Raw genomic sequence first — 17,652 nt, 5'->3', positions numbered from 1 at the left:
CGCGCGCGCGGGGCGGAGCCGCTGCTCCTCCCCCTCCTCCCATCACCCGCCCCTTCCCCATCCCCATCCCCCTCCCCCCGGCTCTGCGCGTGGGGCGGCTCGCGGGTACGTTACAGCCTCCCCCCCCCCCCCCCCCCGCCGCGTCCGTTACCCCTTGGTGTGGGAGGGGGTGGGGCGGGAGCTGGGGTTGGGGCTCGGCTTTCCTCTGAGGGAAGGAGGGGAAAATGGCGGCCGGGGGAGCGTGACACCCCCTCCCCACTCCCGGCTGTCGCTGCCGCCTGTGGCGGGGGGCAGGGGGGTCACGGCCCTTCCCCGGGCCCTTGTGGGCGGAGGTGGCCAGTCCTGTTGAGTTATGAGGTACTTCGGCGCGTGAGCAAAAATAACGCGTGTGTTTCTATATATATATATAATGTGTGTATACATAGATACGTGTATATATATAGATGTATGTGTGTATATGTGTCTATATATACGTACACAGATGTACGTATAGAGCTCGGTATCTGCGGGGCGTGCGCGCTGTGGTGGCTGCAGACGCACCTGTGCCGCGCCAGGCCGTGCCGTTTGGCACCCGCAACCATCTCGGCTCCCTGGGCCTTAACGTCTTAACACCCCCAGGGAGGGAAACTGGGGTGTGTTAGCTAAAACACTTATGGTTTTCTGGCGTTTTGTGTGTTTTTCCAGCTCTTCTGTTATTGAAGAAGCCAGGGGATTGTTTTTTCTGCATGTTGGCTCTGTCAATGCAGCCTTCTCCAGTGAAGTAGTTATCTGTAGAAAACTACGCGGCTGTTGAGCACAGGGGAGCTACTACTATTAAAAAATAATACTTGTTACTGAAAAGGAGAGGATATAATTGTAATTGATTTGAACGCAGAATGTTTTGCTGAGTTAACAGTTTAGTCTGTTCATCCCCTTACTTGCTGCATTTTGACCTCTGGCAGTGGCCAGCATCAGTGGTTGGCCAGTGTCTTTGGTTCTCAGAAGAAATAAAAATTAATTTTGAAGGTGTACAGCTTGTTCACAATTTTTTTTTTTCCCCAAAATGGCTTTAGTTATATCACAAGATACCTCTTTAATTTTTTCTCTTTGTATGTTTGAAAATAGTTTGTGTACACATAATAGTACTGCTAATGGTTTTTCTTTTATGTTTAATCCAGTGTGATTCCCTGCTTTTATGCAGTTGTGTTTTCACGAAGTTTTTAATTGGAAACTGTTGAATAGCTGCAGATGTAGCAGGCAGAGTTTTAGATGTGATCGGAATACAGATTATAATCTCTCTAGTGTTTTATATGTTACTGTTTGCAGAGGCACTAACCTAGCTTTAAACAGGAAAAGGCCATCTCTTACTTATTATTTTTTCTTTATTCAGGTTTACGGTAGGTGTAGAGTGATATTTTTTCTAATTGCACTTCTTGTTAATAACACTCATACTATTGTTTTGTTTCTTACAGAATTGGTGAGGGAAGAGCTTGCTTTCAATGAAATACTTATCAAGTGTTGAGGAACAAGTCAGGAAACCAGTCAAAAGCTAATGTCATCAGAAACGCCAACAGAAAGTCCAGAGATGCCAACAGAAAATACCATGTCTCCTGAAGTTCCTGATGTGGAAGGAAAGGTGAAGTCAAGTGAGAGTTCGGTAGAGAGACGGGAGGCAGGCTCAGACAAGGAAGAATGCCTTGAGCCCATGTCCAAGAGGCAAAGGAAGAAGCTGTTGAAGCAGAAACAGTGGGAAGAACAGAAAGATCTACGGAGGTATGGTTTGCAAAATAGCTTTTGTAGGATCATGTGTAGTATTTAGTGCTAATAATAATGATGTGTCAGCAGAATTTGTGTGTGGATTGCTTTAGCAAATCAAGGCAGTTGAACTAGTTTTCTCCCATGCCAGGTTTAAAGCAGTAGTCACAGGCTACTCCATCTGCATATGAAGAAGCTATAAAGGTAAGCGTTCTCTCTTCATACTAGAAGTGTTCCTCAACTTGAAGAGGATATCAGGAGGGATTCAAACTTGCATGTTTTTGGTTTGTTGGAAGGGAGAAGTAACATGTGGCTTTGTTCCTTTCTGAATGGGCTGCGCCCTCTTTCCCCAGTGCTGTCAGACTTGGTGAATCTTACAAAGACAGTGAATAAAAAAAATTTCCTTTGACACATGAAATGCTCTGCTGTAAGTTATGTTGACTTATAACCTGTTAAAATAGTTTTGGAAGATGATGAGCTTCTGTTCTATTCTGTTGAGAGAAACCTTATCTGCAAATGGGCTGATGGTGCTTTATCCTTGTCCTGCTGAATGCAAAGTGTTCCTCCCCCAGAGAGTGGCTGTTAAAGTTGCTGTCTCCGAAATTTGATCTCCCAACTGCCTGCTCCCATCAGGGGAACAGAGGGAAGAAACATTTGTTTCAGAAGCCTTTTGAAAAACTTGAAACAGAAGGTAAATTGCTTTCCACATTCTGATTCTGATAGCGCAATTTTGGCAATCTTTTTGGTTGTTTCTGTTATGAGACCTGACTCGGAGCACCCTTAAATCCATGAAACTCCCACTATTGACTTCATTGAATTTGTGTCAGATGTCTGTCTTTATAGGTATATACAGAACTTTACAAAGGTGGGGGGTGTGTTTCATGCTGGTATCAGCCTAGCACAAATGGAAGCAACAGGATAAGTTTAAACTACCACAGTCATGGGACAACCACCTTGATAGTAGAAGTATGCATTTGTGTGCATAACACGTACCTCAACAGATTTGGCAGCACTTTTTGAAGATGTATTTGTTTGTTTGTCTATTTAGGCAGAAACGAAAAGAAAAACGCCAGAAGAGAAAACTAGAACGTCAGTCAAAATCAGACTCCAATAGTGAAGTGAATGACAGAAAGCGTATGCGAAGGGAAGTTGTTCCTAGTACGCTTCGCCTCATTGTGGACTGCAGCTTTGATGACCTGATGGTGCTAAAGGTAAAAGAAACTTACTCTTCACATACAAATGTTGAAAGGTTCTCCAGTGACAGTGTTGATGCAATGTCAGAGCACAAAAACTGGAGAGCAGCTTGTGGAGGACAGTTAGCGTGTTTCAGATTGTGGTGACTCCCAGACCTGCTTAGGTCAGTTGCTGAATTTTTTAGGGTTTGGAATGTACGTTTATATAAGCTTGCCAAAGATTTTTGTTTGCATTCATGGCCATGCGGTAAGTTGGTTTGATTCCAAAAACAGGAATATAGAAACAGTTTGTGCCATATGTTCACCGTGAAGCTACACACAGTTCTGCCTCAAAATGGTTTTGCTAGAGGGGCTGCAGATGCCCCATCAAGTTACTTTCTCTTTCAAAGTGGACCTAAGGCTCCCAGCCATGTTAGTAAGTATGTGTGGAAATGAGAATTTTGAGTATTATGAGGATACTGAGCTTTTTCTCTCAGTCACATGAGAGGTAGTTGGGATAGGAGGACAGTATTCAGCCTGTCTCTAAAATTTTAGAATGGATGAAAGAACGAGTGAGATGGTCACAGGGTAAGTAAATGTTGTGGTTTAACCCCAGCCGGCAGCTAAGCCCCACACAGTCACTCGCTCACTCCCCCCCAGTGGGATGAGGGAGAGAATCGGAAGAGTAGAAGTGAGAAAACTCATGGGTTGAGATAAAGACAGATTAATAAGTAACACAAAAGCCACGCACGCAAGCAAAGAAAAACAAGGAATTCATTCACCACTTCCCATCGGCAGGCAGGTGTTCAGCCATCTCCAGGAAAGCAGGGCTCCATCACGTGGAACGGTTACTTGGGAAGACAAACGCCATTGCTCCGAACGTCCCCCCCCTTCCTTCTTCTTCCCCCAGCTTTATATGCTGAAGCATGACGTCATATGGTCTGGGATATCCCTTTGGTCAGTTGGGGTCAGCTGTCCCAGCTGTGTCCCCTCCCAACTTCTTGTGCCCCCCCAGCCTCCTCGCTGGTGTGGGGGGGTGAGAGGCAGAAAAGGCCTTGGCTCTGTGTAAGCAGTGCTCAGCAATAAGGAAAACATCTCAGCATTATCAACACTGTTTTCAGCACAAATCCAAAACATAGCCCCATACTAGCTATGATGAAGAACATTAACTCTATCCCAGCCAAAACCAGCACTGTAAATATGAGAAAGATCAACATGATACCCAAACACTGGTCAAGATGCTTGGTGTGGTGTTTGAGATCAAAACAGCTTTAACTCTACTAGGAAAGTATGTTAATCTGCAGCCTCCTGTAAGAGTGCAGCCTTTGGTTTCTGAGGCAGACCTCTCCCCTCCCTGTTACTCTGAGCCCTTCTGCTGTTGCCAGGGTCTTCACTGCTCTGCAAGACTGCTTGAATTCAAGCTTTCGCAAAGCCCATCTGGCTACTTGCTGAGTGTAATGCAGAGCACGTATAGCACTAATGGATACTAGTGCCACTCACCACAAAATTTTGGGGAAGCTCCAGTTGGCATTTTGGCACTTGGTTCTCTGAGGAGTCCTTCAGCAGCGCCCCAGAAGAGACGAGAGGACCCCCTTGATAGTTTTGGAAATGCTGGCTGGGTGTTTCCTGCTGAGCTTCGTCCTTCATAAAACATGTTTCCTTCCTTGGTCAGGCAGAGCCCCTGTTAGGCCTGGTGTAAAAACTGGCACTTCTGCAGGTGTTTAGGAAGGGTGAAGTGTTGTAAGTGAAGATGGTTGTGGCCTTTAGCAATGGGGTTAATTAGATGCTTTCTCTAGTGCCTGTAAAAACTTGCATTGCAATATTGTAGTGATAAAGTCTAGTTTACTTGAAATCCTTTGGAGATACCAAAACATTTTCAAAGCACTACATGAATCAAAGCAATATAATGATGTTTCATTTTAAAATGGGATTCAGTTATATTTACAAAACCATGCTTTTGGGGCACTGAGAATAAAACTACATAATGTACCTTACGAAGAACATAATTGGCTAAAAATTAAGTCTGCTGCATTTTAAGTAGTACTAGTTAACTGTTGTCCAAATTGTCAGGTCAAAATGCTGGAGCCAGCCACTAAATTATTTGCATTGTTCTGTGGTTCCTCAAGTTAATTATGCATGTTTAATTTTCTTAAATATAAACTGTATATTCTCAGGGTTTTCCCATGGGTGAAAGACTGAGTATTGTCACAGTGATAAATCTGCTTGATTCCTCAGATTAATTTTGACCATGTTATTACATATAATTAAATCCCAGTGATTTTTGTTTGTTTTGTTTATTTCCTAGAATAATGCAAATCAAGCACATGCGTAGAGGTGTCTAAATAGACTTTTGTGGAAGATGTGTGTGTTTCCTTGTCAGCATAATCCCTTCACAACGGCTGTTTTTTCTCTCAGGGTTTGATGTCCACACTCTCTCAGTAGTCACTTTTGCCAGTTAAAAGCTTCCTTTTTCTCTCTTTAGCTTCTGACTGGCTCATGGTAAAGCATTTTGTGGTGGTCTGTCTGAAGGACTATGTAAAAACAAATTGTGTTGTATACAGGATGTTAAGAAGCTTCACAAGCAAATTCAGAGATGTTATGCAGAAAACCGCAAAGCATTTCATCCTGTGCAGGTATGTTTAACAACCCGAGAACTGTAGTAGAAAAAAAAAATATTTAAACTGCCTCTTTTTAATAAGAAAATTACTTCTATTGTAATAGATTAGTTTTCAACCCACATGTTATAAAAATCCCTGTATATATGAAAAAGTATGTGCAAACAGATGAAGAGTGCCAGATACTGGCATGCCGCTAAGATACTGTTGATACTCAGTTTTATCTGTGACAGATTTAAAAAAAAAAAAAAAAAAAAGAGACTGTAAGTGTGTATTTGTCTTTTAAATGTGTCACTAACTGTATAAATATGGTCTTAGTACCACTTTCGGCTAAAAAGTAATTAAGAGTTTTAGCTAATAGTTAAGGGTAGAAGAAGTCTTGTACAGAGAGGAAACAGATTGATCTATTAACATTTCAGTATTTTGTACCTCTTGTTTGTTCTTTTTGAAGTTTTACTTGACCAGCCATGGGGGACAGTTGAAGAGCAACATGAATGAAAATGACAAAGGATGGGTGAACTGGAAGGTGAATATTAGGCTATTTCTGTAAAAAGAGAAAAAGGAGTCTTGATTATAGCTGCGAACTAGGTTTTTAGTTGTGAAGGACCTGTGCTTTTTCCGTGTGCTTCATCAGAGCAATAGCATATTAGAAATAGTGTGGCTCTTTGTGCTTTTAAATAAGCCAAAGACTGCTTGTCTTGAATTAGTTTGTTTTTTTGCTTGAAAAACTCCACACACATCCATTTTCACCTGTTTATATTGAACAGATTCCATTTTCTGATAGACTAAGCAAGACTACTTGCTTTAGGCAGTTCTGAGAGTCATCTGTCTTGACAGTGCTCTTTTTTTCTTGGCGAAAAATAAGACTTTGAAGTCATGATGCAATTCTCTTGTGTGCACCTTCACTTCCATTATGTTGCCTCTCAACACTGAAGTGTTCTTTAGAGAATTAGCTTGTCTTATGGTCAAACTCATGTTGGTTTTCCTTGCAACTCTCTATTAAACCACTATTCCAACAACCTCAAATGAAGAGCACTTTGCAAAATAAAAACAGTTCTACTTTCAGCATGTCTTGTGTGATAGCTGCTTTGCAAAAGCATAGCGTAAACCTCTCATAGTTAACATTACTTGTTTGATAAGCATTTACTTCTGGTTTCACTTTTTTTAGAAAGGTGAACTTGAAAATATAGGAGAAATATGGTAGCATTTGAAGGGAATCACAAGAACTTAAGGATTTGTAAAGTCTTTTGGGGGTTTCAGAAAATTTCCTGATGATTTTTACAAGTCGGTGCTATAGGGACTGTGGATGATTTATGCAGAAATCAATCTGCGCTGTGCTACGTACTTAAACATGGATGAGGGATGTGGAATGACTGCATGCTATTGTATTTATTTTTGCTGGTTCCATCTTGGGTCTGTAAAGCTTGCCCAGCAATTCATAAGTTGACTGTAACTTCTTTCAAATACCTTTTTTTGAGGATATCCAAATTAGAACAGAGCACTATAGTGAGCTAATAAAGAAAGAAGACCTAGTATATCTTACCTCAGATTCCCCGGACATTCTCAGTGACCTTGATGAGAAGAAAGCCTATGTGATTGGAGGACTGGTGGATCACAATCACCACAAGGTAAACTGTGGGTCTGTTTCTTTACAGCTCCTTTTTTTTTTTTTTTTTTTTTTTTTTTTTTTTTGGCACCTTATTTGACATTAATGCTGTTCATATTGTTCAGATGTAAACTAACAAAAATAAATAACAAAAAAACTTCTTCAAAAAAGACTTCAAAAAAATTTTGAAGACATGGGAAAAAAAACTTGTGGTGGTTAACAGTGGCTTGTGTTCCAGAGTGCAGACATGCCGAGCTTTTTAGGATTTTATCTTTTCATTTTAAATATAGGAATGGAATTAATAACACTGCTCAGCTTACTGAGGGCCATATTTTCAGACAGAAGGGTTTGGTTTCTGTTCATGCACTTGTGTGTGTGTGTGCGCACACTTGTATGTGCACGTGCCCAAATATAGACGAAGAACAGTGCTTGAATCTTGGATGTCCTTTTTTAATAAATTTGCACATCAGGAGAGCTTGGCTAAGTAACACACATGCCTCAGGGATCTGGTTCCATACCTGTACATGGGAGCGTGCTCTGTGGACCTGGAATGTCATAGAGAATGCAGCTGGGAAACTAAAGCGCTGTTACTGCTTTTCTTCAGAGACACTCCTATGTAATTTCTGGTGACATGTTTAATATTTCAATGTGATGCTAAAAAAAGGGATGGATCTTAAGCCTTACCAAATGATACTTCAGCAGTTAGTCCACAGTTAAAGGCTAGGAGGGAGCTAAACCAGATCCTTTATATAGTCATTATGGTATAAAGTATTTACACAATTTTAAAGGGTTTTTTTTTTTTTTTTTCCCATTTTGGGCACAGGAGTTGCCAGGTTTAAAAAAGCAAACAAAATTTCTTTATCCTTTACTCTTCCTCTGAAAAAATAACCAGTTACTGCAATCTGAGTAACTTTGTATTTAAGCATAAACTTGCCTTTAAAACAGGCTATGGCTGACACGTTCTAGAGCTGCAGCCGTATGAATAAATCTTAATTACGATCCTTTTGACCAAACATCACAGTGCGACATATATTCAAAGTAGTAAGTTTCCAAAGGTAGCACTTGAAGCAGGTACTGTCTAACCCAGGTAAGTTTCTTTTTGTAAATATCTTCCAAAGCAAGATCATGGCAGCACTGGCAAAACTCTTGCCAGAAAATGATACTTGTAGTAATCTGTATGGGCTGATCTGAAATGGTGATTCTCAGTCCAGTTGTTTTGGTGTCTTTCCCACAGGGAATTACTTACAAAAAAGCTGTAGAGCAGGGAATTGGTCATGCACAGCTTCCACTTGGAAACTTTGTCAAGATGAACAGTCGTAAAGTGTTAGCTGTCAATCATGGTAAGTTTTAAATCACAAAATAATGGCGTTATTATAGAATATACCTGCAATATTCAGAATTTGAACCCTCAAAATGTGCACTGTAGTGCAGATACCTAAATCTTATTTTATTATGTTGGTATTTCTTGAATCTAGTTGCCTTTGGGATACAGTAATTGCCCTGACCTTTAAATATTTTAGATGTGGTTAAATGTAAAGGATGGTGTCTTAGCCACTTAGAAGTGCACCTCCTATTCTGTTGACTTGTCCCATGAGTAATTTTGGCATTCTTACCATCCTGGTCTTGTTTCCAGACTTATGTATAGGTGAGTAAAAAGTTGGAAACTATCCTGTGTATTTTATCCCAGGGGAAGATAAATGTTTGTGATGTTTTCATCTCTTTGGACAGCTATGTTCAGCAGTAACTGCTTAGGTACCTACCTGTAGGCTCACCTCATTTGGTATCAGCAGTACTCTATCTGCTGAGCTTTCATAACTGTATTTTTGCCTGGCTTCCTGATTCTGATTGAAGTATATACAATTGCTTAACCAAGTCTTGAATCCCACTCCTTTTGAACTTTCCGTTTTATTATTAGATTATCTTTAAGTGTCATTAAACAAACATACATGCAAAATGGAGCCTACTCAGACCTTTATGGAATTTTTTTTACATGGTGTCCAAGTCTTTATTTTGCCCCACTTCAGGTTCTTTTATTTATCTCACCTTGCTTTATTTCAAGTTTATTTTATTATGTAACACATTGCTCGATGATAACTTTATTTTCTTAAAATGCCATTGATTGAGGAGATATGTATTTGCATGACAGTAATGATTATTTAAATGTGGAGGAGAATATAGTATATCACTGGATTAAAAATTGTCAAACCCCATGTATTTGTAGATTTTACATGTTTCTAAAACTTGATCTTTAAGTGTTGCTTTATATAGACAAGAAGAGGACTTCATGTGTTATTCATCAAAAGTTACAGCTGTAGCTTTCTACTGGAGTTTTTCTGCAGTAATCTTATACTGACCTCTAGCGCCAACATTTCTGGAGGCTGTCTTCTACATGTCTGAGCACTGGGTATAAAACTGGGTCACTTACACTGGGGCTTTCATTTATCTGCTTAATGGTCTTGTTTCTTGTGCCAGACTTTTAGGCACCTGATTTCACTGCAGTTTAGTTGGCCAGATTTCATTTTGCGTGAGCTTGTCTTCCCTTGCCCTTTGAAAACATTTTCAAATTGCAGCTGAAAGGCTCTTAACCCACATTCCTTTTTTAAGGTAAAGATTATACTATAGCAGGTATTTTGCTTAAGGTTTTGGGGCAGGAAAATAAACACAACTCTGCCACCACCAAAAGTAGAGGTACCTTTAGCAGTTGTAATTAAGGCTCTGGTATATATTGTAACCCTAATAGCTTACAACCTAAATCCAAAAAGACAGCTTTCAAGGGAGTAAGGCATGAGTAAGGTGGACAGAATCAAGCTGCCTCTCAAATCTTGTGTTATAAATTTTGTGTAGGTGAGAAGGATATTTGCACTGAGGTGTTTGTATTTTGCTGTGAGTACATCCACCTCACCGCTTTGTGTAACTGTGTAATTGCTCACCGTTCGTGTTTTGATTTGGTTGTTCTGGCCTCTGAGTTCCCACCCTTGGTGCAAAAGTTGCAGCTAGCAGAGGACAGTACAGAGCTCACCAGATGAGTCTGTGGGACCTGGCTGGTCCCTGTGGAACTGCTTTTGATAGGTGTGAATTTGGAAAGTCCTGTAGAAGAAGAAACTCTTTCTGAACTGCCTTGTCAGTCGTTGAAGCACTTTAATTAAATGGGCCCTCTGGTGGTTGGAGATTGACAGCGTCGTTAACAGGGGAATTCGCTTGCTTTTTACTTATTTATAATCCTTCTCTTTTGGGATTGAGTCTCCATATATTTCCACAGGCAGTTCAGTGCCTGCATTACCATGTTAAAATGGCATGAGGAACACATATATATGTGAAATATTTGATGCTAGAAAACTGACACAGCATAAGATGAGACTTTTTTTAAGTCCACCTGGAATTATAAAACTTGAAAGATTTGAGATCTATGTAAAACACTGTATTGCAAAACACAACTGCAAGTGTGGCTGAGAGAGTTTGTTTTCTTCTGTTCAGGTTTGTATCCCAAGGCTAATACTTTGTAATATATGTTACAGGACCATACTGCTTCATTCCAGTCTGCAGTGATGTCTACTAACTGTTCCCACTGCATTTTTCTGTCCTTGCGTAATTTTTTTGTTGCTATTGCAGCCCATCATAGAAGCCTCTGTTCTCCTGTGGAAGCCACTCTCTTTCCATCAGTTCTGTTTTTACTATGCAGATAAAGGAAGTTCCAAAGCAAGGGAGAAGAAATGTGCTCTTGATACTCTTCTTGTTTCTTAAGCCAGCATTTTTGCCTCAGATGTTTTCTGCAGTAACTTACAGTGATATTAATGTAGTCTTTTGAGTGCTCATACCTTCACAGTACATTTCAGGTGAATAACCTGCTTAGTAAAGTGGCCAACTCTTCAATATCAGTGTCACAGAGAGCAGCTGGCTGTCCAGTAAACCTGGATCCAGGAAACCTCTAGTAAATGTGACACTTTTCTGTAACTTGACTCTCAGTATGAGATCCATGCTGCTCCTCCCTTTCTGAACGCCTGCCTAACTTTCTGTAAGGTTTTTTTTTTTCCCTCCACAGCTCCTTTGATCCTTTCTCATATGCTGTTGCTTGGCATCAAGAATACTTGTGCTGGGAGCATTCTTTGAAGTCAGCATTCTCCAGTGGTGTTAGCACTATTCCTGTAGCCCCAAGCTTGAAGAGCCACCGCTCTGTCCCAGATTTGTCATCCAAGTCTGGCTTACTCACCAGCCATAGGGCCTCCTCCTACCTTCCCTGCTGTTGCTGAGCCACAATCTGTGTTGAGAAGTTTTTTGGGTAGCCTGGGATTTTTCTAAGTAGGAGTTTGCAGATGAATTTTGTATATAATGCAGTTTGGAGCTATTGTCAATCAGGGAAAGTTTTCGGAGCTGAAACGGGAGTAGAAGGGTGAGTGTATGGTTACCGAAATAGAAACAGCAAGAAAGGGTCACAGAATTGGAGACTAATAATGATTTTTGCCATAAGCTCAGATGGAAATGAAAGAGAAAGCTAATTATAGCAGGTTTTAGGAAGACTTTGGGCTGTCCATGTGTTGGGGAGGGGACAAAGTCATTGTTAAAGTGCATCCACAGCAGTACTGTCAAACATGAGAAGGCATTAGTGCCTGTATAGATGGCACTGGTGAGACTTGAAGTACTGCGGGGACATTTCTTTCTATCCCTGAGAGAAATTAATACAAACTGGAGCCACTGCAGAAAAGCACTGCTGTAGTAACTGTCTTACAACTGGAGACTCAAAGCGTGCTTGGCTTTAGACTGCAGCAGTAGCAGAATTGCCTTGGCTGCTTCTGCCTGTACTTCATCAACTTTACTCTGAAGATGCCACAACCGAATGCCTGTAAACCTCTGTAAAGATGGATTTGGGGGTGTGTTCCTATCAGCAGTTCATTTATCTCCCTGTAAAAGAGCTGATGGTCTTTCTTGATGTTGCAGTGTTTGAGATCATCCTTGCATACCTGGAGAAGAGAGACTGGAAGGAGGCCTTTTTCAGTGTCTTGCCACAGCGGAAAGGGGCTGTTCCTTTGGGAGAAGCCAATGATTCATCCAAACATGCTCTGTCTGGAAAAGAAGATAAAGACAATGACTCGGACAGCAACTAGGCTTCGGAATGAGACGATGGGAAAGATGAGACATGCAGTTCATGGGAGAAGACTGGGACGTGAAGTAGTTACACTCCAAAGACCATCTGCTGCCCTTGTGATACTGAATTGTCTCAATGCTTGGTAGTTCCATAGTTGGCCCAGAGTTGTTTCTGGACATGAAGGGTAAAGATAAATGCAGTTTTATACCCTGAAATTTCCACATTAATAGCTTTTAAAAAAAATAAATTAATGGCAAATGCAGAATTTTATTTAGTTTCCCAAGGAAGCTATTTAATTTTATTTTTTTAAATATTTTTTTTATACATACTAAGTTGGGTGTATTACCCAAGAGCATTAGCAGTTACTATTTAAAGTATGCATTATTCTCCATTTCTGCTCTAAGTTTTCTTAAAAGCAGTGAATGACAAGCGTTGCTGTGGCCTCAGAACCTGTACCACTAGTGCCTGTTGCAAAGTGTGTGTGAATACTCGAACAAACAAAAATTCTAATTTTCCTGAGCTTCTCAACAGACAATCACAAGCAACTGAACTGCCTTTATCAGCTGAGCCACACTGATTTATATACCGTGTTTAGTTAGCTGTGGTCAGTAGGTGAAATACGAGTGTGGAGTTAAGCCAATGCTTCAGCTTCAGTGGGATGGATGTCTGCACAAGTGCAAATCATGTGCCTTGGTTGGCGTGTGGTGCATGTTGAGTTGAGGTGACACAATCACTTTTGATTACTTCTTGATCCTCTTAGCAAAATTTATCACACATCCTCAGAACAATACCAGGAGACAGGAACTCTTTCATACATGTCACTTATTCAGTTTCAGTATACCTGTTTTATCACATAATCCTGTACGTATTGTTTGTCAATATTCTTCCTTTAAAAAAAAAAAAGTCACAGTCTCAGTCTTGGCTGGATGTTCTGATTCAACTTATTTCTAACTGACTTAAGTGCTTTTGCAAAGTACTGAAATGGACACCTTGGAAATGTGGCTTCACTTCACCCCTGTGAGCCTGCCCCATCCCTTTCTTCTGTAGGGACTAGGCAGGCAGCTGCCATTTCTGAATGAGTACAGCTTTCACATAGGTCAGCTGAAGGGTGTAAGAACACATCCTCGTAACGGTTCATCTCTGCTGAGCTGGAATCAGAGAGCTGATCCAAGTGTGACTTGGCTTGTATCCATTTTTATTCCTCCCTCTGTTACTGCTTTCACATGGAGACTAGAAGTAGGATTCCTATAGGTCCTTATGGTCTGTAAAGGGTTGGGTTGTTATGGCTTTATACACTTAGTGCACTTCTCTCTATACTTTTTAAATAACCATAGAAAAGTTTCTTCTGTTAAAAGTATGGAATGTGGTTTGTTGCTCAAGTAATGTGGCTTTTTTAATTAGGCTTTACAAAAATGTGATTGCTTTTGTTCCAGAAACTAGATCAGCTTTTTCATAAAAGCATTGCTGTTTTTATTTCTGTAACAAAAAGTGCAGCATAAGTATACCCATCATGTATTACACTGATTCTCTGCTATAAATGTGTAAAGCAGTGAAATTACAAGGAGTTACATCTTTACAGCTGAGGTTCTGCATGTTAATGCACATAGCACCTATTAAACCTAACCTAAGACTCTTCAGTCTCTTTAAGGTTTTCTTAAGACCATTTCATACACGTGCCTCATTTACTCAGGCTTGAGAGTGCAAGAGCAGATTGCATAGACAAAGTGGGGTCTTTGGAGACATTCTGAAAGGGTCGAAAAGCATCTTACGGAATTGTTTTGTGTCTTAAAACACAGCCTGTCTTAACCTTTACCAGTGAAATTAGATAAACACACCCACCCATGCGCATGCACATGTTTTTAGATCAATCACTTGCAAATCTGAAGCGTACCTGTCTATGGAGAAATAGAAGAAAAAGATGGTCCTCTATGTTGCTCTTGGAAGGCTCCTAGTGCTAACTCCACAACATCACAGCAGCTTGGTGACTAGCTGTTGCCTGTTCATATGCATTGCTTGTCTCAATCACCTGGTTTTCCCGTCCTCACTGGTGCCTTAGCCAGTAGTTGGCGTTGCTGCCGTTTACCTCTTCCCTGTGCTAACCTAATCAGGTCATACTAGGATGAAGTTCATGCCTGTTGTCATGAGCTGTCTCTACAGGGTGCTGTCCTCAGGATGTGTTAATTGGTGAGATGGAGCAGTAAGCAAGAGCAGAGGGGGGTTTCAGTAGGCACAGCCCTCTGACTACTGCTGCTGTCCTCAGCCTTTCAGTATCCTACAGTTCTGCAGCCATCTAGAAAAGGCTGTTCTTGGTGCACCTGGACTTGCACCGATGAGATTGCTAACACTTTTCTAAATGCTTTGGACGCTTGGCTGTTCATTGGTGGAATCACCAGCACTAGACACAATCATACTGAAGTGGTGATCCGCTTTCAGGCAACAGGCTGCAGCTATGCAGTAGCGTTCGGGGAGAAGTGACGGTTCAGGAAGCCCTGAGGGCCACTCTTGCAATGAGTTCAATGTAAAGTTACTGATGAAAACAGTTGAATTGGTTGGAGCACATGAAAATCACCCTAGCATCAGATCAAGTGTGAGAAACTGAAACCTGTTTGTGAGAGTCTGAGAGAGCGGCTTGTAAAAGTAAGAGGGCTTGTGCTATTTGTGACACCTCCAGTCCCTGCCATGATACCACAGCTCCTCATGACAGACCAGGAAGGTAGTCCTCCTTTCATTCCTGTATCTTTTTGCAGCGTGAGAGTAGAGGCTGGTAGGATGGCCATTTGATGACATCCCTGGGAAGAGCATCCCAAGTGGTCTTGGTCTTGTGCTGTATTTCACTCTGATCCTGAAATACATACTCTGATGTATTTGACATGCTGCGTCCTTTTGTTTTTAACCCCCGAGTGTCCCTGGCTGCCTCTGAAGAAGGGCGTGGACTTCCCAAGTAGTGCCTCCTATTTCTGCAGCAATGGGCAACTGTTTGAAAACAGTCAAGTGACCAGAAATCTGTATCGTGGGATTTGTGAAAAGTCATGGGAGTCTGAGTGTGGCTTTCAAGCTCGTTTAATTGTAGTGGGGGGCCTCTAGGTATCCTGCATCTCGTATTTGACTTTTCAGTATTTTTAATCTCTTCTTATGTTGATGCAGGGAGTATCTGTTATATATTTTTTCCTGTTGTTTAATATAAAACTGGTGAGGGTGGGTTGGGGAAGACAGTTCATCCTGATTAAATTGTGCAGTCCAGGTGTGTGATGTGATTTATTTTCTTTGGAGGATGCTGTTAGTGTGTTTCTCCTGGCTTCCTGCCATTGTCAGAACTAAAGTGTTACTTTACCTACCTACAGTGAATAAGTTATAGAGTAGAGTTGGTAATAGTCGATGTTAATCTAATGCATTTTATTCTTTTTCTTAACTGCTTAATGAAATTGTTTTAAATGGTGGCACAGCTGCCTGAGCTCAGCTCTTTGATTTTTTTCTGAGAGCTCTGAAGACTTGCCCATATTTAGTTATCATGATAAAGTGCATAACTCATTTCTGTGTTCACTGCACAATGCAAAGATTTTACATATTTACATTGAATAGGCCAGATCTGCAGTGACAGCATAACCTCTCTGAAGAAGGATGGAAATAAATACTTGCAGGGGAATATTGGTTTGCAAGCTGAGCACTTCATGAAACATTTAGAAATACTTGACATGGATGCATGACCATTTAAATTGGTGTACTATCCAAACCTTCTCAGTAACAGCAGATAGATCCTAAAGACAGCAGACTCCCAGCTGTTGGGGGTAGGGACAAGTGATAGTTCAGAAGATAGGGCATCTAATTTTATTAAAGGACATAGAAATGCAGCTGCCTTGCCAGAGTAGTCTGAAGAGTTTCTCCATCCCTGCTGCACCCTGACATGACTGTAAGAATCTGCTTCAGCATCTCCTGCTAGAGAATCCAGCTCACTGATAAAGCAGGCAGGTAGGATCAAGGAAGGCGTCAGAGGACACATACACAACTTAAGCTTAGGGTGAAAACATGACTGGGCAACATTTGTATTGGGGAATGGCAAAGTTCAGGATGGATTGACAGGTTACTACGTATCTGAGATACTTCCCAACATAAAGGACTTTAATGCTGATCTTGAGATTCACACACTGAACATAACCTTGTTCTTCCTTTACTACTTGTGTATTGAGTTTGCATGGCAAGGTTGTGGTAGCAGGGGTGGCTACAGAGGTGGCTTCTGTGAGAAGCTGCTAGAAGCTTCCCCTATGTCTGATGGGGCCAATGCCAGCGACACCAGTCGCAGCTGGGAAAGAGGAGTGAGAATATGTGAGATAAACAACCCTGCAGACAGCCAGGTCAGTGAAGAAGGAGGGGGAGGAGGTGCTCCAGGCGCCAGAGCAGAGATTCCCCTGCAGCCTGTGGGGAAGACCATGGTGAGGCAGGCTGTCCCCCTGCAGTCCATGGAGGTCCACGGTGGAGCAGATATCCACCTGCAGCCCAGGGAGGATCCCATGCTGGAGCAGGTGGATGCCCGAAGGAGGCTGTGACCCCATGGGAAGCCCGCGCTGGAGCAGGCTCCTGGCAGGACCTGTGGCCCCATGGAGCAAGAAGCCCACGCTGGAGCAGGTTTTCTGGCAGGACTTGTGACCCTGTGGGGGACCCACACTGGAGCAGTCTGTTCCAGAAAGACTGCACCCCGTGGGAAGGATTCCTATTGGAGAAGTTTGTGGGGGACTGTCTCCCATGGGAGGGACCCCATGGTGGAGCAGGGGAAGGCTGTGAGGAGTCCTGCCCCTGAGGAGGAAGGAGCAGCAGAGACAAGGTGTGATGAACCGACCCCAACCCCCATTCCCTGTCCCCCTGTGCTGCTGTAGGGGGAGGAGGTAGAGAATTCAGGAGTGAAGTTGTGCCTGGGAAGAAGGGAGGGGTGGGGGGAAGGTGTTTTAAGATTTGGTTTTATTTCTTATTATCGTACTCTTGATTTTGATTGGTAATAAATTAAATTAATTTTCCCCAAGTTGAGTCTGTTTTGCCCATGACAGTAATTGCTGAGTGATCTCCCTGTTCTTATCTTGACCCACAAGGCTTTTATTATATTTTCTCTCTCCTGTCCAGCTGGTGGGGGGGAGTGATAGAGCAGCTTTGGTGGGCACCTGGTGTCCAGCCGGGGTCAACCCACCACAACTAGGATGGGTGAAGTGCCCTTGAGGAAGCTTTATTTTCAGACATCTAGCAAATACAGTAACAGATGCTTTGGGAAGGGAAATGACTGAGGAGATGCGATTGTAACTGTCCTTACAAACTATCAGTCACCCTTCTGGCTCTAACATGTTTGCTCAGTAACCTATCAGCTTCATGGAGGAAATGCAACCGTGCTGTTGAAAGACTATGTTAACATGGTTGCTTTAATTTTGGTTCTGTTCAGCCGTGAGCCTCTGAGGCATAATTAAG

The 17,652-nt window shown here is 41.9% G+C and overlaps 1 protein-coding gene across 10 annotated transcripts in view; it reads left to right on the top strand.

Moving 5' to 3' along the window:
• The window catches only part of LOC115340754 (alcohol dehydrogenase 1), a 59,023-nt gene continuing 41,371 nt past the window's right edge, over nucleotides 1-17,652 (top strand). For 2 of the 10 annotated variants that reach the window (XR_005932723.1, XM_030012749.2), the window contains exons 1-3: nucleotides 1-105; nucleotides 1,452-1,752; nucleotides 2,783-2,945. Coding sequence is in view for 8 of the 10 variants with exons in the window: in XM_030012749.2 (XP_029868609.1) it covers nucleotides 1,532-1,752; nucleotides 2,783-2,945 (384 nt within the window). In the remaining 2 variants the exon portion in view is untranslated. Of the gene's footprint in view, nucleotides 106-136; nucleotides 358-1,451; nucleotides 1,753-1,885; nucleotides 1,939-2,235; nucleotides 2,426-2,782; nucleotides 2,946-5,388; nucleotides 5,540-5,972; nucleotides 7,150-8,361; nucleotides 8,468-17,652 lie in introns of those variants that run through there. The other 8 variants (XM_041124536.1, XM_041124537.1, XM_030012768.2 and 5 more) reach the window with 8 other exon arrangements.

This window comes from Aquila chrysaetos, chromosome 1 (genome assembly GCF_900496995.4).
Source record: "Aquila chrysaetos chrysaetos chromosome 1, bAquChr1.4, whole genome shotgun sequence".
NCBI classification, from domain to species: Eukaryota; Metazoa; Chordata; class Aves; order Accipitriformes; family Accipitridae; genus Aquila; species Aquila chrysaetos.
This window is presented reverse-complemented; position numbering and strand designations above follow the sequence as displayed.